This window comes from Rhinolophus sinicus, linkage group LG11 (assembly GCF_036562045.2).
Source record: "Rhinolophus sinicus isolate RSC01 linkage group LG11, ASM3656204v1, whole genome shotgun sequence".
NCBI lineage: Eukaryota > Metazoa > Chordata > Mammalia > Chiroptera > Rhinolophidae > Rhinolophus > Rhinolophus sinicus.
The window spans coordinates 29,563,561-29,588,192 of NC_133760.1; the positions used below are offsets into that span (position 1 = coordinate 29,563,561).

The window sequence follows — 24,632 nt, forward strand, 5'->3', positions numbered from 1 at the left end:
CCCGTGCTTCCGCCGCGGGAAATAGTCCCAGGCCAGTCTGGCTCCAAAGGGAGCGAGGCAAGAGAACCTCGAAGCTCTCGGGAAAAGGAATTCCGGGAGCGGCGGGCGCACAGCCAATCCTTGGGAAGAAGGGCATGGCTAGCTCGGCCCTGTGGATCCCTCCGCCTGCGTTTTCTGTGCTGAGGCCGAGGTAGCCGCCATTTTGGATGCTGGGCTTTGATTCTCAAGTCAGTTTCTGTGGTTTTCACGCCTGGATTCGATCAGGTGAGTGTGGCATGGCAGCGTCACGGGTCTTTGCTTTCCTCCTCTCACTGCACTCCGTATTTAGAATCCCCGCGGAGTTCAAACGACCCTGAGGTGGCAGATGAAGAGAAGGAAGGATCCTGGACAGTGGTGGGGGGGTCAGTCCGGAGGTCAGGCCGGAGGGGCTGCGGCGCGGCAATCCACCTAAGGCTGGGGGCAGGACAGGGCGGCGGGCAGCGTGGAAATCGCTGGTCCGGGATTCTAGAAGCCGCCAAAACTTTCCTGTTGTCCTCCCTGTCTTGAGGCATCTCTTCCTGGGGCGGAAACGCAGCGGCCTGGGCCCTGGGACAGGTCGGTGAAAGGGCTCGGCCTGCGCTTTCCGCACGGAAAAGAGATACCCTTACTCCGTCTCTTCTGGCCCAGAGATACTTAGGGAAGGTTGTGTCTTCAGTGCCCGCGAGGGTCTGATCGCCTTCGAGTCCGTTGGTCTCCTGGGCTGGTTCCTGGGGGGGGCTCGGAGTTGGGGCCCCTTTTGGCCGGAGAAAATTGCGTTTTTCTTTAGTTGAAGCAAACAGCAGTCTTAGCCCCCTTACGCAGACCCCTGCTTGTCTGATCAGAGATCTTGTGAGGAGCCCATGGCCCTATCCTTGCCCTTCTCCTGTTTGTGTTCTCAGCGCTCCTCTTCCGGGGTGCTGGATGTGAGGACTTTGAATTCGACCAGCATAAACTTTTACAAGGATAGAGACGCCAGAGCGTCCTTTTAATAATTAGGTAATAGGAAAGGCACAAGAGAGCCACTTTCACTCTCTGTAGTAGTAAAAAAAAAAAATTAAGAGCTGGTCTTCAACAACTCTTTGGGAATTGTAATTTTTCTGTTCATGCTTACGTATTTATTTTTTTTAACTTTGTATTACGAAAATTTCAAACAGACAAAAGTAAAGAGTAGAAGAGGATAATATATTCTCTCCTCGTCCAGCTTAAACAACCAGTTAAGGGCCAGTCTTGTTTCATTTATGCCCCTCTTACGTATTTTTTACATAAAATACTCATCGAGATATGCACGCGCGCACACACACACACAGGCACGCCCCCAAGTAGAAGCCTTTTGATTTTTTTACCTACAAACTAATACTAGTCCATGGGAAATTGTTTTTACAGCTTCCTCAGAACCACATCTTGTGGGATAGGAGGATTTGGTAATATCCTTTTATTACAGAATAACAATGTTTTGAAACCTCAATATTAGTATTACATTTTATTTTGTTTATTTTTTCCATTTTTATTTTTCAATTATATTTGACATTCATTATTATTTTATATTAGTTTCAGGTGTGTGGTGTAGTCATTAGACATTTATATAATTTATGAAGTGTTCCGCCCTCAAATAATCTGGTACCCACCTGGCACTATGCATAGTTATTACAATATTATTGACTATATTCCTTATGCTGTACTTTACATCCTGTGACTCTTTTGTAACTACTAATTTGTACTTTTTTCACCCAGCCCCCAACTCCCCTCCCAGCTGGTAATCATCAGTTTGTTCTCTGTATCTATGAATCTTTCTGTTTTTATTTTTTTTAAATTTTGTTCTTTAGATTCTACATATATGTAAGATTGTACAGTATTTATCTTTCCCTTTCTGACTTATTTCACTTATCATAATACCTGTAGGTCCATCCATGTCAAAGATGGTAAGATTTCATTTTTTTTATTGCTAACATTCCATTGTGTATATGTACTACATCTTCTTTGTCTATTGATGGATACTTAGGTAGCTTCAATATCTTGGCTATTGTAAAGAGCACTGCAGTGAACATAGGGGTGCACATATCTTTTTGAATTAGTATTTTGGATTTCTTCAGCTAACTACCTAGAAGTGGAATTGCTGGGTCATAAGGTAATTCTATTTTTAATTTTTTGAGGAAACTCCATGCTGTTTTCCATAGTGCCTGCACCAATTCACAGTCCCACCAACAGTGCACAAAGGTCCCTTTTCTCCACATCCTCGTCAACACTTGTTTTTTGATTTATTGGTGATAGCCATTCTGACATGTGAAGTGATACCTCATTGTGGTTTTTAATTTGCATTTCTCTGATGATGATCGTGATGTTGAACAACTTCTCATAAGTTTGTTGGCCATGTGTATGTCTTCTTCGGAGAAATGTCTATTCAGGTCCTCTGCCCATTTTTTAAAAAGGATTGTTTGGTTTTTTTGGTGTTGAGTTGTATGAATTCTTTATAAATTTTGGATATTAACCCCTTATTAGATGTATCATTGGTGCTTATCTCCTCTCATTCAGTAGGTTGTCTTTTCGTTTTGTTGATGGTTCCTTTTCCTATGCATAGTTTTTAGTTTGATGTCTCATTTATTTTCTTTTGTTTCCCTTGCACGAGAAGGTATATCAGAAAAAATATCACTAAGAGCAATGTTAAAGTCACCCAGTTTCTTAAGTCATCTCATTGTTAAAGTGGTGTTATTGATTTGTCTGAATTATTTACATTTTCCCTCTTTTCCTGTGCCTCTGCTTCTAAATGATAAGCGCTCCAGAACTCCCAACTATAGTTTACTTAAGTTCCCATTCCTTTAAAATCAGAATTAAGTTTTAATTACATGTAGCCTATTCTGATTTAAAAATAAAACTAGGAAACTGTGTAGTCCAGTGAAATAATTTCAAATACAGGACAAGTAGTAAGCACATCAATACTAATTTCAGCATTATTTATATGACAAATGTCAAAAGGATGGGGAATTAATTAAAAAATTATTACTCTGTGGAATATTAGGCAGTTATTAAAATAAGGTTCTAAAGACTGTAACAGATACGATGTTAAGTGGTAAAAAGGATTCAGTAGTGCTCAGAGCCCATGGTTTCAACACTAAAAGTAACTCGTATGCTGTAAGAAAAAGTCTTGGTAAAAAAATACACCTAATTTTCTGTATTTTTTTTAAATATAAATTTTATTGAGAAACAAGATAAGGATGCGTTTATAATGCCTACACATTTCCGTATTAATAGCTCCTTCCAGAAAATCTTGATGGTCTCTGAATTCTGAAGCCAGTACTTTTCTTCTGAGTTAAACATGATGCTACTGGTTTTGTAGTTCTTTATTAAATTTTCAATCTTGATTCGTTTGGTTAGTGAAGATTTGATTACAGTGTACTTGCTGTGTAGTAAAATGTAAAAATATAGTAAACTTGGCATTCTGTCAACTAAATGATTTTAAGCATTGGACTCTGTTATCTTGGAAATGCCTTCTAGCTTGTTCATACTTTTATGTCACATCTTCATAGGTGCAACGTCACATCTTTTAGGTGCAATACGGTGGTCATACCTAAAATTGTTTATATCACTTATTTTATAAGAAAGAAGTATTCAGGATAAATAAAATAATACATTTGAAATACAAAATACATTTCAAATACAAAAGTTTTCCTATATACTACAAAATGTCATTCTAGCCACTGTTGACGGCTGTCTCCCTTCCCTACTTGGTACTTTTGGAGCTACAGACTCTAAAGTTGGTCCCTCAAGAGGACTTCAGGGTCTTGCTATTTTTAGCTACTTTAAATAAGAGCTATCAGGATTACTACCTATAGGCAGCTTCACTATTTGGGGCAGTAGTTTGAGCTGTCAAGTAACGTGAGAAATGACTCAATCATGGTTTTACACCTTCCCTTATTCAAGAATGAAGAGATTATCCAGCTTTAAAAAAGGCTCCTGGAATTCAGTGATAAAAGAGGGACTATGTGAGTTTGGTGTTCCCAATGTTAAGGATTGGGGTAAAGTGAGGGATTGGAAAGAGCCAAGAAGGACACGTGCAGCTCTTGAACAACATATGACATAATGGTGTTACACAAATAAAAATAGTGGTAATTAAGTGTATAAACAAGATAGAATACTGAGAATTAGTGCAATCACTAGTTCATATTCCTTTTATAGGGTTTGTGTTATAGTTGTTTACGTGTCTTACAGTTGTTTTTATGCCAGATATCCCCAATACATTGCTCGTGAGCTCCCTGAAATGCTAGGATCAGGTGTGATTTAACTATCTTGTCCATGGCAGCTTTGCACAGTACTTGATAGAATAGCACCCAACAAATGTTTGGTGAGTGAATGAATGACAGTAAAGATATTGAGGCCCAATAATCTCAGAATCAAGAGTTTTAAATTAGGTATGCGATAATATCACTATATGTATGTATAGTCACATATACATATATTTGTTTATATGTATGTTTGTTTTATGCATATAGATGTTTATGTATTAAACAGTAACTATTGACCAGAATATTTTATTGACTTTTAGAGTATTCCCAAAATTAATATTGCTAATCATGCAAGATACAAAGTTTATGGTAGTTAGCTCTGTAAACACAGGTCCAAATCCTGAAATGCTATGAAATTGATCTTTTGTATTAGACTAGTTTTGGGGCTTATGATTTATTTCATATATTGGTAACTATTTAGGACATGTCCTTAGTTATTACCCTCGTGGTTTAGTGTCATTATCTTTAATGATTAGTTCTTGTTGAATAGGAAATTTCTCAAAGTTGAAAATCCTCAAAACTTTAACAAAATACTTTGGCAAATTGGTTTTCCTTTCCTTAAATCTAAAACAAACAAAACAAGATTATGTAAGTTAGTGGGATTAAAAAAATTTACTTTTAGTTAAATTTCCTACTCATTAACATAATAAATGAATGACAGCTTTGTACAAAGCACTGTGGTAGGCAGTGTGGGTATAACAATGGAACTTCACAAATAGTATTTGCCTTCAAGGAGCTATACTGATTATATACAGTTAAAGTCCTCCAACGAGGTTGACACAGGTAAATCAAAAAAGTTAAAGTTAGGAGGGAAAGATACAAAGCATACTTTAAATATTTTAACCTAAAACATATAAAAGTCCATTTATCAACTAACCTTTGGATGATGAGCCAAGACCTTTTCGTTAAGTTTCAGTCTGTTGAACTGGAATTTATTTAACAAGTGTTTATAGTGTTTACTGTGTACATATAACACTATGTACCAGGAACTGTTCAAAATTCTTTACAAATTTTTATTTAATTCTCATACCAGCTTTATAAATTGTGGGGTTCATATAATATTGGTGCTAATTTTCCTTAAATATTTGATAGAATTTCCTTAAATGCTTAATAGAGAAGCCACTGGGGCCTGGATTTTCTTTTGGAATTGTTCTTAATTTTAGGTTCAGTTTTTGTAATGTGGGGTAATTACATTTCCTATTTCTTGATGTGAGTTGAGGTCCTGAGAGATTTGTCCATTTTGTCTCATTGTTGAATTTATACATACAGGTTGGTAATAATGTCCTTTTTTAATGTCTGTAAGATCTGCAGTGCTATCCCTCTTTTTCTTTTCTGATATTGGTAATTTGTGGGTTTGTGGGTTTTTTTGGTCAGATTTATCAAAAATTTTTTGATCTTTTCAAGAACCAGCATTTGGTTTCGTTGATTTTTCTCTATTTTTACTCTCTTAATTTGACTGTTTTTTGCCTTGTTTTTATTGTTTACTTCTGCTTGCTTTGGGTTGATTTTGCTCTTTTTATGGTTCCTTATGGTGGAAGCTTAGGTTACTCATTTGAGACCTTTCCTTTTTTCTAATATAAACATTTAGTATTGTAATTTCCCCCAAGCACTGCTTTAGCCACATTCCATAAAATTTGATGTTATATTTTAATTTTAATTTTCTTGCAGTTCAAACCTTTAAAAAAATGTCTGCTTCCAACTTCCTCTTTGACTCATTAAAAGTATGTTGTTTAATTTCCAGGTGTTTGGAGATTTCCTGTTATCTTTCTTGTTACTGATTTCTAGTTTAATTCCATTGTGGTTAAAACAATATCTGTTGTGTTACTTCAGTTCTATTTAATTTAAGGTTTGTTTTATACTTGGGGTATAGTCTACATTCATGAGTGTTCTATATGCATTGCCGTGTTGTGGGGAGTGTTCTATAAATGTCAATGAGATACAATTGGTTGTTGGTGGTGGTCGGTTCTACATCCTTGCTGATACTGTATACTAGTTTGAACAGTTACTGAGGTAGGTATGTTGAAGTCTCCCAACTATATTTAGGGATTTGTTTATTTCTCCTTTTCTTCAGTTCTTGCTTACTGTATTTTGAAGCTCTAGTGTTAACATGCATTCACTATTAGGATTGTTATATTTTCTTGGTGAATTCACCCTTTTGACATTATATAAAGTCCCTTTGTATCTCTGGTTTTTCCTTGCTCTGAGGTCTTTACTTAACAATATAGCCCCTCCAACTTTTTCTTTTCTTTTTGAGGTATAATTGACACATTAGTTTCAGGTATACAGTATAATGGTTGGATATTTGCAAAATGACCACTACAAAAGTGTAGTTAATGTCTATTACCATACATAGTTAACACATTGTTTTTCTTGTGATAAGAACTTTTGAGATTTGCTCTTAGCAATTTTCAAATATGCAGTACAGTGTTATTAACTCTAGTCACCATGGTGTACATTATTACATCTCCATGACTTATTTTATAACTGGGGGTTTGTACCAAAATGGGTGGAGGGGGTCAGAAGGTACAAACTTTGAACTTTCTTTTGATTAGTGTTTGCATGAAATACCTTTAAAACTTTTAACCTACATATTATATTACATTGAAGTAAGTTTCTTATTGACAGCATATAGTTGGGTCATTTTGGGGGTCGTTCTGACAATCTCTGTCTTTTATTTAATTATTTATGTAATAGTATATTTGAATTTAGGTCGATCATTTTATTGATTTTTGTTTGCTCCCTCTTTTTTTCATTTGTTTCTGCTTTCCTGCTATGTTTGCGCTATTTGACACTTCAGTGTCCTAGTTTAAAACCGATTAAGTTTTTAGTATACAGTATGTTTTACTGGTCACTAGGGATTGCAATAGATGTACTCAACTTTTCACAGTCTATTTAGAGTCAGTATTTTACCACTTATTGTGGAATATAGACATCATACAGGTTCCTTTGCCCTTCCCTTTTTATCCCATTATGTTGTGGTTATCTTATGTATGAACATCTACATACATTGAAAACTCCATCAGACAGTGTATTAGGTTTGCTTTTAACTTTCAAATACATTTTAAGAGGCTTAAAAGAAGATCATCTATTGTATTTATCTAGATATTTGCCATTTCTGTAATATAAGATAGATATTTGCCATATAGCTTTCTTTATTTCAGTGTTCCACTTTTCCTTCTAGTATGAAAAACTTTTTTTTTTTTTAATTAAAAAGTTTAGTGGGGTGACAATTGTTAGTAAAGTTACATAGATTTCAGGTGTATAATTCTGTATTACATCACCTATGAATCCCATCCTGTGTTCACTACCGAGAGTCAGTTCTCCTTCCATCACCATATATTCGATCCCCCTTACCCTCACCTCCCATCCCCCAACCCCCTTACCCTCTGGTAACCACTAAACTATTGTCTGTGTCTATGAGTTTTTGTTTCTCATTTGTTTGTCTTGTTCTTTTGTTGTTTTTGGTTTATATACCACATATCAGTGAAATCATATGGTTCTCTGCTTTTTCTGTCTCACTTATTTCACTTAGATTATAATCTCAAGATCCATCCATGTTGTCACAAATGGTCCTATTTCATCTTTTCTTACCACTGAATAGTATTCCATTGTGTATGAAAAACTTCTTTAGAGCAGTTCTGTTGGTGACAAGGATTTTTGTTCTGTTTTGTTTTTCGTCATCTGAGAATGGTTTTATTTCACCTTCCATTACTGAAGGACATTTCACTGGATATAGAATTCTGGTTGACAGTTCTTTTTTTTCAGCAGGATAGAAATATTTTTCCACTTCCTTGTGGACTCCATGGTTTCTAATAGGGTTTCCAGGTGGGAATTCCCACCCATTCATTTATTTATTTTTGCTTTTACTTCCCTTGCCTTTGGGGTCAAGTTCACAAAAGCATCTCTGAGGCCAAGGTACATAATTTTAGTACCTATGTTTTCTTTTATGCATCTTATTGTTTCAGGTCTTATATTTAAGTCTTTAATCCATTTTGAGTTAATTTTTGTACATGGTATCACATAGCAGTCTAGTTTCATTCTTTTCCATGTGGCTTCCCAGTTTTCCCAACACCATTTACTGAAGAGGCTTTCCTTTTTCCATTGTATGTTATTGACACCTTTGTTGAAAATTAGTTGCCCATATACACGTGGTTTTATTTCTGGGCTTTTAATTCTGTTCCATTGGTCTCTGTTTTTCTACCAATACCGTACTGGTTTGTTTATTGCAGTTTTGTATAACTTGAAGTTACGGAGTGTGATACCTCACCTTTGTTTTTCTTAGGATTGCTTTGGCTATTTGGGGTCTTTTGCTGTTCCATACAAATTTGATGGTATAATATCCAAACAAAAGTTCTATTTCTTTGAAAAATGTCATTGGGGTTTTTATGGGGATTGCATTAAATCTGTGTATTGCTTTTGGTAATATGGCCATTTTAACTATGTTAATTCCCCCAGTCCGTGAACACGGAGTATCTTTCTTTGTGTCTTTGATTTCTTTCAATAGTGTCAGCGTTTTCAGTGTATAGGCCTTTCACTTCATTTGTTCAAGTTTATTCCTAGGTATTTTATCCTTTTTGTTGCAATTATAAATGGAATTGTTTTCTTCATTTCTTTTTATGATATTTCATTGTTAGTATATAGGAATGCAAGGGATTTTTGTAATTGTTTTTGTATCCTGCAATTTTACTGTGTTTATTGTTTTTAATAGTCTTTTGTTGGCATGTTTAAGGTTTCTATATATATATGTGTATGTGTGTATATATATATATATATATATATATATATATATATATATATATAGAATCATGTCATCTGCAAAAAGTGACAGTTTTACTTTATTCCCAATTTGGATGCCTTTTGTTTCTTTCTCTTCTTGCCTGGTTGCTCTGGCCAGGACTTCCAGTACTATGTTGAGTAACTGGTAAGAATGGGCGTTCTTGTCTTGTTCCTGATCTTAAGAGAAAAAGCTTTCGTTTTGATGTGAGAATATTTTTGAATTTGGTTCTAAATTTGAGAATCTTTTCCTATCACTATCCCTGATGAGATTTTTGGGAGAGGTAGGAGACCTTCCTGCTTCTTTGTCTTTTTGTCAACCCACTCATACTCTAATACATGGATACTCATTTCATCTATCACTGAGTCTGTTCAGCTCTGCCTTTGAAATAGATCTCAAATCTAATCATTTCTGCCATCACCGCTGCTAACCACCGCAGTCTAAGCTACTTCCATCTGTTGTCTGGACTATAGTAATAGCTTTCTCTTTGGTCCTCTTGCTTCCATTATTTCCCTCACCCAATCAGTTCTCCACAGTCAAAATGATCTTTAAAAGATGTCAACCAGATCGTGTCATTTGCCTATATTAGAAAACCACTATGGTTTATGGTGTGCAATAATCTATCGTCTAACTGGTATTAGTCCCAGAACTAATTTTAACTTGAAAATAGTCATTGTACTTTTTATCTTTTACCAGGAAGAATAGCACAGCATGCTGGGCTCTGGATTTAAAGCTGAGCGTTTACGAGTCAACTTGAGATTAGTAATAAACCGTCTTAAACTATTGGAGAAAAAAAAAAGTAAGTAATGTATGATTGATTGCCTTATGTTTTCTCTCCTAAAATGCATCACTGGGTCCTAGTATCTCCAATGTTGGCTCTTTCAGGCTAGTACTATGAAGCTGAGGGATCCCATAGCCTTTAAACTTTAGATACATTTCTGCAGCCCTTTGTGACTGATTAGATTGAATCAGTTTGTTGCAGGGAAAACACATACTGTTGCTGTGAAATAGGTAATATGACTCTTGAGGTGGAAACTTCTATCTACACAAATAATATTGTTGCCTAGACAAAGTAGCAAATTCTAGACTAGGTGAGATGGGACTGGATGTGCTAATGGAGAGTGAGCTAGGATGTAGTAGAAACACCTGCTTCTCTCTGTTGGGGTGGAAGGCAGCCTGTAATCCTGGGCCCAGTGTACTGCTATTTGTGCCTTAGCGGAACTGGCCCAGAAAGCAAGGAAAGAGATTGCAGACTATCTGGCTGCTGGGAAAGATGAACGAGCTCGGATCCGAGTGGAGCACATTATACGAGAAGACTACCTGGTGGAGGCCATGGAGATCCTGGAGCTGTACTGTGACCTGCTGCTGGCTCGGTTTGGCCTCATTCAGTCCATGAAGTAAGATTTTTTTCTGCCCTTTTTTTTTTTTTTTTTTTCTTCATTGATACAGGAAAAACTGCACATAATTAATGTATACAGTTTGACGAGTTTAGACATATGCATACACCTGTATAAAAATACCACAATGAAGGCAATAAATGTTTTATCTCCTCCAAAAGTTTCCTTATCTCCCCCCAAATCCCCGTTTTGGGGTAGGAACATAACATGAGATCTACCCTCTTAACAAAATTTTTATACAGTATTGTTAATTACAGGCATGGTGCTGTTCAGCAGATCTCTAGAACTTATTTATCTTGTGTAACTGTAGTGAAGGAAGATATTTTGATCAAAGACCTAAATAAGATTACCTCTGGAATTTGAGAAAGGAGTAATATTGGTTTCTTCCTACATGTAGAAGGCTAGAACAAAGAACTCTTTCACATGCCCAAGGACCTTTTTCCTACTGTTTGGTTGAAGGCCTGATTTCAGTGTAGATAGGTGTGGAGAATTCAGAATCTGAAATCTTGAGTCTTGGCTGAACCATTTCCTGACTTTGTGACCGTGGGCTCATTGTTTAGTTTGAGTTTTCCCAGAAGTAAAATAGGGTCATGAAAATGGCTATAAGTCTAGAGTTACTGAACATTTAATGGATTTGTGAAATAGCTATAGAGGCTATCAAGTATATGATACAAATGTTAGGGTTGTTGATTGGTTTTAAAGAATGTTAAATTTTATTAATTTTTTTCCTTAATTAGGGAGCTAGATTCTGGTCTGGCTGAATCTGTGTCTACACTTATCTGGGCTGCTCCTCGACTCCAGTCAGAAGTGGCTGAGTTGAAAATAGTGAGTACAGTTTCAGTGAAAACAGTTTAATTGAGTTATTTTCTTTCCTTGTTTTCTACATTTTTTCCTATTTGTTTTATAGTTTATTGTCTGTAGTTTTTTGTATTGTTAGAAAGGTTGGTTAACATAAGTCAGTTCTACTTTTTTGACCAGGTATTTTATACTCCTCATGCTGCCTTTGACACAGGCTTTGTAAATTTGTTTCTTCCTCTTTTTCTGGCCTTAGATCATAAAATCAAAGAATGTTTTGGAAACGTGAATCTTTTTCTTTTTTCCTGAATCATTTTTTTTAAGGAGCAGAGTTTCATGTACCTTCAGTTCTGTCTTAAATTATTTTTATTGTGATATGTTAACTTAAAAAAGACCTTTCAAAGTGAGAGGCAATAAGCATTTAGAGATCAATAAAAAATAGCTATTTGGGATGCAGGCCAATAGCTATTTGATTCAGGCCAAAGCCCAAATAATGTTCAGATTAGGAGTCAAAGGCAAGAAGTATTTATGAGAAGCGGAACCATTATATCAATAGAAAGAAGGCATTTCTATTGGTGCAGATAACATACATAGTGATGTTAATTATAAACAGTGTTTTCAAATTTCAGTCCATTAGTCATAATAACTGCTTTCTTGTTATCTGCAAACAGTTCTTTAGGACACACTATTGCCCTAGGCCCAGTCCAAAGGTTATTTTGCTCTGGTTTAACATTCCAGAGATTTGAGGTATAAGACGTGTAAGGCATTCCTCTGGCATGGCAGCTCTGGCTCCATTTTAAAGTGGCGCCATTTAATTTTTTTGGCAAATGTTATTTAAGTATATACAAGTGGAAAGGTTCTTATACAACTGCAAACCAGTAAAGTTAAAATAAGGTAACAGATTATTTGCTTCATTCATTTCACAAATATTTATTGAGAGGATGTTAAGAGCTAGGTGGGCACTGAGTACAATGGTGCGGAAAGCAGGACACCAGACTTACTCTCGTAGCTTAGAGTCTAGCAGAAGAGACAGACATTAACTAAAACATTTCCTGCCACAACATGAATATGGTACCGACCCAACTGAAAACAATTCAATTGAGTTATTTTCTACATTTTTGCCTATTTGTTTTATTCTCTAGGAGATTGTCTCAGTCTTATCTCCCATCCCTTCTTTGGAGATTTCTTTGTCTTCTGTTTTTATTTTTTAAGAGCTCTTTTTAATTCTCTGAATATTTTTTGTAGTCATTTTTGTTTCATGGCTACAATGTCTTCTAGCTCTCTGAGACTAGTATAGTTTCTTTTTTATTTTTGTAATGTTTGTTTTCTTCTTTCTTAGATTTAGACTGTTTTATAGTAGATGCTTTTCTCCGAGTTTTAGTGAGTCTTGGCTGTTGGTTTATATTTAAGAGTGAGGCACTAAAAAGCAGATTGGAATGAATCTCTTGTGTGCCTGGGTGGGGCTTATTGCCAGGTATCTTCATTGTTGAATGATCTGACTAAGCTCTTTCTTGAGGGAACTCCAGACTGTCAAGAACTAGCTTTCTTTCTGTGGATTGGTCCTTTTCCTCAGAGAGGAATCCTCCTATTTTCTACCTGGAAGGTATAAGCTGGATGCCAGCATTTCTGAGAGCCCAGGGGAGAAGGAAACCAAAGGTCTCATTTTCTCTTGTAAAGGACTTACACTGAATTCTTCTGTTGTCAGTATCTCTGCTGTCTGCTGTGCTTGGAGTCCAGAGTCCTTTTAGTGTAACCTCCCCAGAAGTAAACCTGTATTCTGATGGGGTAGGGAGACTGGTAGTAGAGTTTTATGGGTAGCGGAATGGGAGAGTAGAGACAACTGCTTCGTATACAGACTTTTAATCTCAGTTTTGTTTTTAGTGCCTCCTATACTCCTCCTTTATATCAAGATTAATTCTAGATGAAACAAAAGTTTCCATGTATTTTTAAAAAAACGAAACCATGAACTAGAAGAAAACTAGGAGGGGAGGAAGGGCATTCCAGGAAAAGAAACCATGTGCAAAAGCCTCTGGTGGAAATAATTATCAAAAGACAAATGACAAACTTACTAAGTACCAGGTATCCCTGAAAGTCCACATATTAAATCGTGAGTGCCCCTCCTCCTGAGCTCCTAGGTGTTGGGACTACTCTGGTCCAATGCCACTGTCTTCTGCCTGAACTATGATAGGAACTTTTTGAATGTTCTTCCTACACCTACTTTGGTTTTCTTTAGTCTATTTACCATTCCATTAGAACCTGAGGATCTATTCAAAACAGTAGTCTGATCCTGTCAGTATCCCTTGCTTTCAAGCCCTTTAGTGTCTTTCTGTTGTACTTGTGATAGAAACAGAGCTTCTGATATGCCCTACATGGCCCTGCAGTGTTTGGCCGCCACTTGCCTTTCTTCATTTCCTCCCACGTTCCTCCCTCAGTCTCTGCACTAGAGGCTCAATGGCCTTGTCTTGGCTTGAGGATTGTCCCCGTTTTTCCACGAGAGGCTTCTGCACATGGTTTCTTTTCCTGCAATGCCCTTCCTTCCCTCCTTGTTTAGTTAACTCTAGATGCTTTACATCTTAGCGAAGCATCACTTTCTTTAGGAAGACTTACCTGGCTTTTTAAATTAAATTGATTGGGGTAACATTGGTTAGTAACATACGAGTTTCAAATGTACAGTTCTATAATACATCATGTGTATAGTGCATTGTGTGCTCACCACCCCAAGCTAACTGACTTTTCTTTTCAGATCTGACTGTTGTCATAAACTTGTTGGTATTATAGTATGGGGTACTTTCCCTGGTGGCACGTATCTCAGATGCATTTTACCTTTGCTGTGTGGCTGAGTCATGACTGAGTTTTCCCTGGAGACTATGAGACTCTTTAAGTAGGAACAATGTCTGTTTTAGTTCCTTACATTTATAGTGCCTGTCATATCACTTATAATAGAGTTTGGCACATAGTTGCAGCTCCCTGATGGATGCATAAACAAATAACTAAATGGATTAGTGTGTCCCCCTTAAGGTTTTACAAATCTCAGCGTTTTTGTTTTTTTGAAATCCTATAATAGAAGCCTGTTTACCGTTGATAGGCAGAAGCTTGAAGCAGTCTCTAGGAGTGGTTTCCATGTTTGTTTACTGTTCTTTTTTCTCTATAGGTCGCTGATCAGCTTTGTGCCAAGTATAGCAAGGAGTATGGCAAGTTATGTCGGACCAACCAGATTGGAACTGTGAATGACAGGGTAATGGGCGTCCTCGTTAGATGTGGAGCAGTGGGTAGCAGGGGGAGGGGGACAGGTACCATACATCTGGGTCATAGGTAACTAGAGAGTGTGAGAGAGACATGAGTCTTGTGATGTGATGTGATGTGCTTTGTGACTGGAAAAATCATTTAACTGGAGTGAACCTTTTTTCCCTCAATTTACCTATAAAATGAAAGGAATAAAGTTCAAAAGTGAGGCAGGTTAGGCTTAGGCTGGTTGGTATAGATGGCATCTTAACCCTTGGTCTCTTACAGCTAATGCACAAACTGAGTGTGGAAGCCCCACCCAAAATCCTGGTGGAGAGATACCTGATTGAAATTGCCAAGAACTACAATGTGCCCTATGAGCCTGACTCTGTGGTCATGGTAAGTTTAGAGCCTTTCAGAGTACACAGGAAAATGGGCCTCTGGATAATTCTGTCTTTGAAAAATAACCATATTATTTGTACTAAAATTTGTGTGTGAAAGTTGAAGGCTTTGTCCAATTAGTGCCTTTGTAGCTAACAATAAATATGCCTGCATATCTCACAAGTATTTAAGGATCAGATGAAATGAATGACTGAAAGCATTTTGAAAAGGTATAAACCTTGATACAAATATAAAATGGTAGTACTGCTGCTTTTTGATGAAGTTCAGGGAATTGTAAATCCCCGTGGGTAACAAGAAAAGCTCCAAGACCCAGAACAGATCCTGAAACATTTATTGGGTACTTGCAATGTGCCAGACAATGCACAGAAGCTGAGAATTCTGAGAATACAGAGAGAAAGCTGGAATACAGAGATAATAAAAACAAGGTCCCTAGAAGAGGCTTGGAGGATAAATATGCAAGTAATCATTCAGCAGTTAAGATCGACGGGGTATATTGGATACTTTGGTACGCTGCTTAGACAACCCCACCCCAAACACACACACTTTCAGGACAGAAGCATCTATTCCCCCCAGCTCTTGAGAGTATTGGTGACTGGTGGCTCACACACAGCTGAGTGTCCCTCCAGCAGTGGCCCTCAGCTTCCTTACCCAACGGTTTTTCCTGGGGGAAGCTTATATTTAGTAACTGGTCAGTGCAGGGCTTTGAAGACTCTGCCCATTGGACCCAGTTGGGGATGCCTGCTATAGGCCTAGCCTAACTCCAGAGCTCCCTGGGGAATGGGCTGAGGCCTTTGACTGAATGACAGCCTAACTTTTTCCTTTACCCAGCCCTACTTCCTTCACTTCCCCATAGGTCATTATCCCGGGAGACCTCCCCGTAAACTTCCTTCATGCTAATCTGTCTGCTTCGTGGAATCCAGCCTGCGATGTGGCTAATGATATGGATTTCTCTCTTTTTCTCAGGCAGAAGCTCCCCCTGGGGTAGAGGCAGATCTTATTGATGTTGGATTCACAGATGATGTGAAGAAAGGGGGCCCTGGAAGAGGAGGAGGGGGCGGGTTCACAGCACCAGTTGGTGGACCTGATGGAACAGTGCCAATGCCCATGCCCATGCCCATGCCATCTCCAAATCCTCCTTTCTCATACCCACTTCCAAAGGGACCAGTAAGTATACATGTAAATAAGTGTGGCTGTAAGCTCTAGAAAATGTTAACAGAAGATGACAAGTTGGCGCTGAATACACTCAGGAATTGTAGGTTGTCAAGAGGATTTAGCGGTAAGAATATTTGGTATTAGCTTAATGATCATATTGTGGAAAAAACATCATTGGGTTTCAGAGAAAGTCTTTTGGTTCAGCTCTAGATAATGCAGTGGGAAAATCTGGAGAGATGGTGCTAGAAAAACTCAGTGTTATGTAATTTTTTCACCCAACATCTTTGGGACCTGTTGCAGGCATACTAGTAGGTTTTTCCAAAAAATAGTTAACAATCACTCATTACATGGTAGTAAAACCTTCTGTAGACAAGAAGATGAAGGTCACTGTTAGTCAAGTCTGATAAGAATCTTCTCTTATAGACGTTGAAGCAGTTGATTTAGTAATTTGAATAGCCCTTGGCTACAGATTTTTAAAAATCTGGAATCCTTCTGATGACATGTGGTCCTTTTGGGGTTCTGGAATATATATATGTATATACGTACATACATGTGCATATATAAAGTCTTCATTTAACATCATTGATAGGTTCTCTGACTTTAAGTGAAATGTCTAAGTATTATGAAATCTAATTTTACCATAGGCTAATTGATAGAAACAGTGTTATTTGAGGACCTGCTGTGTAGGGTTTCCGGGTGGGAATTCCTTCATGCCTGTTCTCGGGAATTTTTTCACTTTCCCGTTCCCAAATCCCAAGAAAAGTTGGTTGGGAAATTGGCTCCTTGAACCCAGTGATACCCACAATGTGAAAGAAATGTACTCCTCACAATGTATCTCTTAGACATTTTTCCTATTTATCACTATCTAAAGTTGCATTGTTATGTTACATGCCACCAGACATACACGCCCAACACCAGAATCAGATATCACATGACTAGCCAATTTTAGCTCTTGTAAATCGAGCACATTTGATCATGGAGAACAGAAAACAGTTTGTATTTACACAGAGAAATATTTACACAACCAGGATTTGACTACAAAGTCATCTTCAGGTGAACTAAGGAAATCTAAGGTAGTTTACCTTAATATGACACTGTGGTCAAATCCTGGGTTGTGAAAATAAATATTTCTTTGTGTAAATACAAACTGTTTTCTGTTCTCCACGATGACTCGTTTTCACAAAGTGACGGCCGATAACTACCAACCACATTCGATCAGTTTGTTTGTGGCTGATGACTATGATGTGAGTGTTCTTGGCTCTCTCAGCAGCTATGGGTAAGTCAGTCTATTTAAAAACAACTTGCACTGCTAATATTTTATTCCACTATTACATTAATTTCCAATTTCATATCATAATGTTCTATGGCACTTTTTAGCTATAAATATTCACTGCACAATATAGATATTTCTTAATTTTATCAATTACTACTTTTTTTTTTTTTTTCTCAAGATTTTACTGTCTTCACGATAAAAATATGAAGCTTAGAACTGGATCACTTGGCCCTCTCTCTTCTTGTCTCCTCCCAGTTCAGAATATTTGCATCTCTCAATAGCCAGAATTCTCTTAGATCTGCAGTTGGGCTCAACACATTCAAGCCTCAGGACAATCTTCTTTGTAGTTTTAGCCTTTTTGCAGAAAATTGACTTAGTCTACCCACCATAACCACTCTGCTTCCTGTCATAACGCCGCTTTCCCTGTGCATACAGAGAATCCTTGCCTTTCTTGTACTGTGTCACTTTGTGGGGCTGGTGCTTGCCACACTTCTTACAGCAAGTCTGGCGGGTTTTAGGAACGTTCACCATGTTTGTGAGAACACTATCTGCTCAATTACTACTTTTAATAAATACATATTTTAATATTTTTGTATAGTTTGCCGTCACAATGAGTAAAAAGTATAAAGAATGCTGGGAATGTTTTAGAAAAGATATAAAGAATCAGCTCGTTGCCAGATATGTTCCAAAACTTTGCAATGCAAAGCATCATCAACCAGCGGTCTGCATAGGCACCTAGAATACATCCATGGAATGAAAAGGAAAAAAAGTCTGAATTGAATAAGATGAGCCAATGCCTTCATCTTCTAAGAGACAAATGACAATTTTACATTATGTCAAGGGACTGGATTTAGAAGAAACTGTAAGCAAATTAGCAGCCTTGGATGGGATATCAGTCAACACTATCACAAAAAGTGAGTTTATTAGGGAAAGTTTCACAAGCAAAAGAATGCAGTTGCAACGAAGTCCATCTTCAGTTATGACACTAATACATAATTATTATAGTAAAGTGAAACAACTGTACATCCAGAAATTGGATGTATTCAAATGTGATAAAAAACTGAGCATTTCAATAGATGAGTGGACCAGCTGCAAGACTCGCAGGTACATGAATGTTCACGTATACTGCAATGAGACCTCTATGAATCTTGGTTTAAAAGAATACATGGGATCTATTCTGCGGAAAAAGTGTTATCCTTGCTTTAGGAAAGATTAGAAAACTTTCATTTAAAACTTGAAGGTGATGCGGTTGCAATTACAAGTGACTGTGCAGCTGTTAAGGAAAAATTTGGAACTTATCGCCGACTATTCAACAGTTCTGCTATAACCATGCGCTACATCTAGCTGTAACAAAAGTATTTTCTGTTAAAAAGGTGGAAGATGAAGCATCAGTGACTTGTAGCAGTGATAGTGAATTCAATACAGATTCTGAATATGAGCAAGACGGTAACAGTGATTCTGAGTTAGTTGGTGTGGCCTGTGCTCCTCAGTATGATTTGCGAGATGATCTATCTTTGGCATTTAGCAGCGTATGAAGAATTGTGAAAATATTTAAATATTCTCCGGTAAAAAATTCTCTTTTGCAGCAAGAAATAACTAGGAGTTAAAAGAGGAACTAGAAGTCATTTTGGACTGTAAAACACGCTGGAACACACTGGAGAGAATGATAGATTTTTAAAGATCACGATTAAGACTGTTTTAAGAGAGCTGAAACTCCATCACTTATGGAAAGAAGAGTATTATGAAATATTGAGAGATCTGTTGAATTGCTTACAACCTGAAAGATTAGCAGTTGAAGTCTTAAGCAATAGAGAAGCTAATATTCTCACAAGTGAAGGAATTTCTAAGTTCCTGTTCAGTAATTTAGAAAAGTAGAATTCTTCAATGAGCCAAATACTTTTTAAAGGAAATAAAATTTGAATTGGTTAAACATAGAAAGAGATCTTGTGTCTCACAAAGTACTTGAGCAACGTTAGGTGTCTATGTGAAATGAAAGAGGAATTCTTTGCCTTGTCAAGTAAGAATGAAATTGCACGATTGGCAAAGTCATTAATGGAAAGACTTTTTAAAGGAATACTTACAGCAGAAGTTCCAAGAGAAGAAATAAAGGATGTCCTTACAGAGAATTCTGACATTAAATCAGAATCTGATCTGAAGTGTGAATTGACTAAAGCAATATCAATTTCGACATCAAAGCCTAGCGCTATGCATGCAGACAAAATATTTGCTTTTCTAAGGAAGGAAATGAGCTTATATGAAGCAACGCATTCTCTCACTCCCAACTTGAAGATGCTTTTAGACACACTCATAACAGTTTGACCAATGTCTACAGAAAAGGAAAGAAATTTTTCCACATCAAGTATATCTGTTACAAAGCGAAGATCACGATTATCTGATCTGGCAATTAATGCTCTATGTTTCTTAAAGTTTCATTTTAAAAATGACAAAAACTATTTGAAGTATTTTTTAAATTTTCAAACGAGTAATATTTGCATGTTTTCTACTAATGTTTAATAAAATATTTAAATGAGATTGGCAATGTTAATACATTGTGTGATATATGTAAAAACTCACTGTATACTATAAGGTTTGGTTAAATAAAGTTCGTATTAATTACATTGTTTATATTTTGAGAAAACCTGAAATATAACAGAAACCTAGCCAAACTGATACTGTAGTGCCCTGTTTAGCGCTCAGAGCAGGAGATGCACTAGTCATGAAATTCTGGTCGACCTCCATTTAGGAAATTTTACTCAAGTTTTGCGTCGACCTTTTACATATAGGAGTGTCTCTAAACCTCTGAAAGACTGAGCTGGGGCCATGAACGCCAGTTGCTTCACCTTCTCTACGGCTTTTCTGTTTATTAATATTTACTGTTACAGCCATTACTACAGATGATCAACGAAAATTAAATGAAAAAGATTATTTTGGGAATTCTCGGGAAACACGATTTCCCGTACTCGATTCCCGAAGGTTCCAAAATGTTGGGAATTTGGAAACTGTACAGGTGTGTGTGTGTGTGTGTGTGTGTGTGTGTGTGTGTATGTCTCTCTCCCTTTCCATACACCTTAGAAAATTGCAAGTTGGGGGCAGTATCTCTGATGTTGCCTTTCTCCTCTTGCAGTCGGATTTCAATGGATTGCCAATGGGGACTTACCAGGCCTTTCCCAACATTCATCCACCTCAGATCCCAGCAACTCCCCCATCGTATGAATCTGTAAGTGCCTGAGCCTCTTTTATAAGCAGCAAGAGAGTGAATCCCATGAAGAAAGAGACCAAAATAATGGCCACAGGGAAGGCAAAGTTTTGATTAACTCCTAGTACTGGCATTGCTCTTGCTTTGGATTCTTGTGTTGCTTTAGCGTTACCTTGGAAATGGAGTGTGGTGGTGGCAGCATCATTGGTGGCAATGCTTTGTCTGCAATTCAGCCAGGAATCAGCAGGGGGGCTGCAAATCTCTTAGCAAGTTCTAGTAGGGCACTTAACCAGTCTGTGCAGAGAATCACTTGGAGCTGGTACAGTCCTGGTGGTAGAATATCATAGTAATTAAAATAATCAGTTTTATAAATTACACACAAGTGTCCAGTTAGTAAATTTCAGCCTGTAGCATTAATTTTACATTTTAGTCTTATAGTTAAAACTTGCTATAAATATCTAATATGGTAATGATACATTGAACCTGTAGGTGGTTGTAGCGGCTTGTTTTCTGCCAGCCTTAGTATGTGCCTTTTCAGACCAGTTTCCATATGTTGCATTACTGACAGAACAAACTGGTGTGGTGTTTGCTGTGGAAATTACTCATCTAGGAGATTCCCTGTTCTTGAGCTTGCTTAAGTATTCTTTCCTTTGGTTTTTATGTTGGGCCTGAGGTTTTATGTTTCGGTCTTGCACGTATTGAAGCATTGCCCACAACTGTTTCTGGGAATGGGGTAGAAGATTTTCAGTATTTGAGGACTTGGTTCTGCAGATGAGTACAGTGGTTTAGTGTTTTCTCTGCCTGGAAGGTGAAGGTATCAGATTAAAGAGGCGTTATGGTGTGGTAAGAGTTTTCTTTTTCTCTGCTTGGCGGTTGAGTTCAACATGGTATCCATCTGGTTGGAAGATCAGGATGGAGTACAGGGGTGGTGAGGCAGTTCCTTTGGAGCAGATTCTGGTGGTTTTGCTGAGCAGCTTAGCTTTTTGGAAAACACAGGGTCTCATACCACATCGGTACTTTTCTCCAGTGATGCCATTACATTCTCCTCTGGTAACAATTTTTGTGTTTCAGGTTGATGACATTAATGCTGATAAGAATGTCTCTTCTGCACAGATTATTGGTGAGTGTGAGTGAGAAATCCTCAAGGCTCAGTGCTGAGCCCTTTGCGGTTTTTGCATTACTATTCCTCCTCAGAGATTGGTTTCTTGTCTATGGCATTCAGCCCACATGCCCTGCCTCACCAAATGCAGTCTGGAAAAACTCAGGATTTCCCTCTTTCAAAAGGAAAAGATCTTCCCTGGTCCCAAAGAGTCTCCCAGGGTTCCTGGTTCTGTTAGTGGTATCATGCTTTTTCACTCGTTTTTTTAATTTCTAGTTTTCGGTTACTCTCAAGTACTTTATGTTCTTGTTGCTTCAACTTCCTTGTGCCTAGAAATTTTTTAAAAACGGGGGCATTAAAAAGGGGGTGAATAGGCACAAATTATAAGTGAATAATAGTTCAGTGACGTTTCACAAAGCAGGCATGCGCATATAGCCATCCACACTCAGCACTCCAGAAACTCAAGAGGGGGCATATTTTTTAAAATTAGGGATAGTTGTTTTATTCAGGTATAATTCCACTCCCTATAAGTCAAGCCATTGTTCTCAGTCCAGTTGTGGAGGACACAGCTCACTGGCCCATGTTGGTATTTTGAGCCTTGCTCTCTACCCAGCTGAGCCAGTCGGTGGCCGCAGGTCACAGTAGCTCATGGCCACTCAGCTCTAATCTAGCTGTAGAGGGCGCAGTTCACTGGCCCATATGGGAATCGAACCAGCAACCTCAGTGTTAGGAGCACAGCGCTCCAACCACCTGAGCCACCCAGCCGCCCCTGAGGTATAATTTATAAAAAAACAGAGAAGTATATATTTGATGATTTGTTATGTGTGCTCTGCACACACACACACGCATGCAGATAATATGTAACCACCACCTTAACATTTCCATCACCCCAGAAAAGTTCACTTATGTCCCTTTCCACGCAACTCAACCCCAGAGGCAAGTACTGTTCTTATTTTTTAAATTAGTTTGTTTGACTGTTCTAGAACTTAGATATAAATGGAAACATACAGTAGGTAGAGAGGAAGGTGATTTTAACTTGTAAAATACAAAACAGAAGACTAGAAACACATTCAGATCCTATCACCAAATAAGATTTACATTAACATTCCTTATACATTTTTTTTCTTTTAAGCTTTTAACAGTAGCTCATCCAACAGAATTCTGTTACCATTCCTTGGACATTGTTATGGGAGCAGACATTTGTGAAAGGGAATAGTTTATTTAAAAGAATGCTCTGTTTACCTTTAGAATTAAATATATACAGAGAGTGCCAAAAAAAATGTACACACATTTTAAGAAAGGAAAAAAACTTAAAATTGTAATACTCACTATATACTGATAACAAAAGATGAATTCACGTTTGTCTTCTGCAATTACAAGAGGTGCTCAAAGTGGTTATCAGCGTCCAGACACTTCTGATTATGGTGAACTACTGCTTGAGCAACGTTGACCAAAGTGTCCACTTGTATACATTTTTTTGGCACCCCCAGTATATTTTTAAACTAGTGTTTTCTCCTATGGTTTGATTGTTTTTGCCAAAGGGGGTTGTGGGCTTTGAGGATCTGAGCCACTTCTCTGGCATTTGTAACACTGTGCTCCTTGCCCTAATTTAATTAGGTCCTGGACCCAAGCCAGAAGCCTCTGCAAAGCCCCCTTCCAGACCTGTGGATACCTATGACAACTTTGTACTACCAGAGTTACCATCTGTGCCAGATACACTACCAACTGCATCTGCTGGTGCCAGTACCTCAGCATCTGAGGACATTGACTTTGATGATCTTTCCCGGAGATTTGAAGAGTTGAAAAAGAAAACTTAGGCCTCTTAAACCAGGCAAGTTTGGGAGCTGATACTGAGCAGTTTCTCCTTCTAACGAAGAATCTCCATGAAATTCTGTTTCATCTCTTAACCATCACCAAACACACTCTTCCTCTAGGCTTTCTTCCTGCTCTACCAAATTCTGCTGCTTTCCAGTTCTTTATTGCTTCTAAGAGACGAACGACTGGAGACACTGAGGCCGGAGCAGCTGGCTCCTGTAAGCTGTGCTTGTCCGTTTTCTGTCAGTGTGATGCCTGTCTCACCATCCCTCCACAGGGGAGTGAGAAGGTAAAAAGCATTGTGGGAAGAGCTGCCAAAGATGGCTGGACAATGGAACAGAGTACTTCATGAAGTATCTCCATCCTGTGCTGTGGTTCTAGACGTAGAAATAAACCTCTCTGTATAGAGGGATTGCGGTGAGTGAGGATCAAGGCCAAGGTGTATATTTTCTCACTCTAATATGAATGGGAGAGAGAGAAAATGACTCAGGAAGCCATTGTAACAGTTCTTGGAAGCTGGGTCCTCTCATTGGCATATACACTACTCCTTGCTGCAGGGCACTATTCTACCTGGATCCAGTTGCAAGTTTTTTTGGAAAGTTGAAGGCCTCTTTTAGTTCTGCTGGATTCTCAGGGAGCCCTCTGTGGCCTTTTGCTTTATTTGAGTGCTGTGTTTTCCTTTTACCAGAGGGCAGCAATGTATCAATTCCTGTTTTTCCCATAGCATGTTCTGTTGGATTGCATTACTGACGGACAGGTCACAAATTGGGCAGAAGTCACCATTCAAGGCTAAGGTGGGCTTCCAGTTGCCTTAATAGAAGTATTCAAGTCTCTTGAATAGTGAGTTGGAAAGCCTACAGGAGAAGAGGGTTCCCTGTTTTCATTTGAAAACTTTACGATTAAGAGAACCTTTAAAAACTGATTTCATACATTTTGGTGCCCAGGTGGCTGTAGTTCGCTGCTTTCCTGGATGGACAAGACTCTTACTGTTGTAACTTATGTGTTCCTTTGCCCTCTAGGTAAGGCCATCCTTTCCCACAGGGATGGCTTTGGGATCAGAAGATAATGACTTTGGCTTCTGTGTAATGGATCTGTACATACTTGTTTCAAGCAACTTTTCTTTAATGTTTTTGATTGGTTTGTATCTCATACATAACTCAGTAGCTGATAATAAAGTTAAAAATTCTGTGCCCGGCTTTTCCCACTGGTTTG

General features: G+C 37.9%; 3 protein-coding genes across 5 annotated transcripts in view; 1 reads left to right on the top strand and 2 right to left on the bottom strand.

Moving 5' to 3' along the window:
* The first annotated feature begins 10 nt into the window (after nt 1–10).
* Nucleotides 11–24,610, top strand: IST1 (IST1 factor associated with ESCRT-III). 3 transcript variants are annotated; one of them, XM_019757163.2, is made up of 11 exons: nt 11–264; nt 9,766–9,868; nt 10,286–10,466; nt 11,204–11,291; nt 14,413–14,496; nt 14,772–14,882; nt 15,849–16,049; nt 20,435–20,527; nt 21,578–21,626; nt 23,223–23,436; nt 23,540–24,610. In XM_019757163.2, the coding sequence occupies exons 2-10, from the start codon at nt 9,781–9,783 to the stop codon at nt 23,420–23,422; spliced, it is 1,095 nt and encodes a 364-aa protein (XP_019612722.1). In that variant the 5' UTR covers nt 11–264; nt 9,766–9,780; the 3' UTR covers nt 23,423–23,436; nt 23,540–24,610. The 3 variants fall into 3 exon arrangements, with proteins under 3 accessions (XP_019612722.1, XP_074170747.1, XP_074170746.1); XM_074314646.1 differs by having other exon boundaries at nt 24,440–24,610; XM_074314645.1 differs by having other exon boundaries at nt 23,223–24,610.
* LOC109461193 (large ribosomal subunit protein eL42) lies at nt 17,490–19,211 on the bottom strand. The gene is given in 1 exon segment (XM_019757216.2): nt 17,490–19,211. A coding segment is annotated over 1 exon segment (321 nt). The 5' UTR covers nt 17,842–19,211; the 3' UTR covers nt 17,490–17,520.
* The window catches only part of PKD1L3 (polycystin 1 like 3, transient receptor potential channel interacting), a 54,547-nt gene continuing 50,441 nt past the window's right edge, over nt 20,527–24,632 (bottom strand). The window contains exon 29 of the mRNA XM_074314627.1: nt 20,527–20,833. The gene's annotated coding sequence lies outside the window, so the exon portion shown is untranslated. The remainder of the gene's footprint in view (nt 20,834–24,632) is intronic.

Excerpts from the sequence above, each read along its gene's own strand:
- IST1 (XM_074314645.1), top strand. The coding sequence starts at position 9,781 with ATGCTGGGCTCTGGATTTAAAGCTGAGCGTTTACGAGTCAACTTGAGA. Across the intron at positions 11,292-14,412 it reads AAGTGGCTGAGTTGAAAATA|GTCGCTGATCAGCTTTGTGC; the intron begins GTGAGTACAGTT and ends TTTTCTCTATAG. Across the intron at positions 16,050-20,434 it reads ACCCACTTCCAAAGGGACCA|TCGGATTTCAATGGATTGCC; the intron begins GTAAGTATACAT and ends CTCCTCTTGCAG.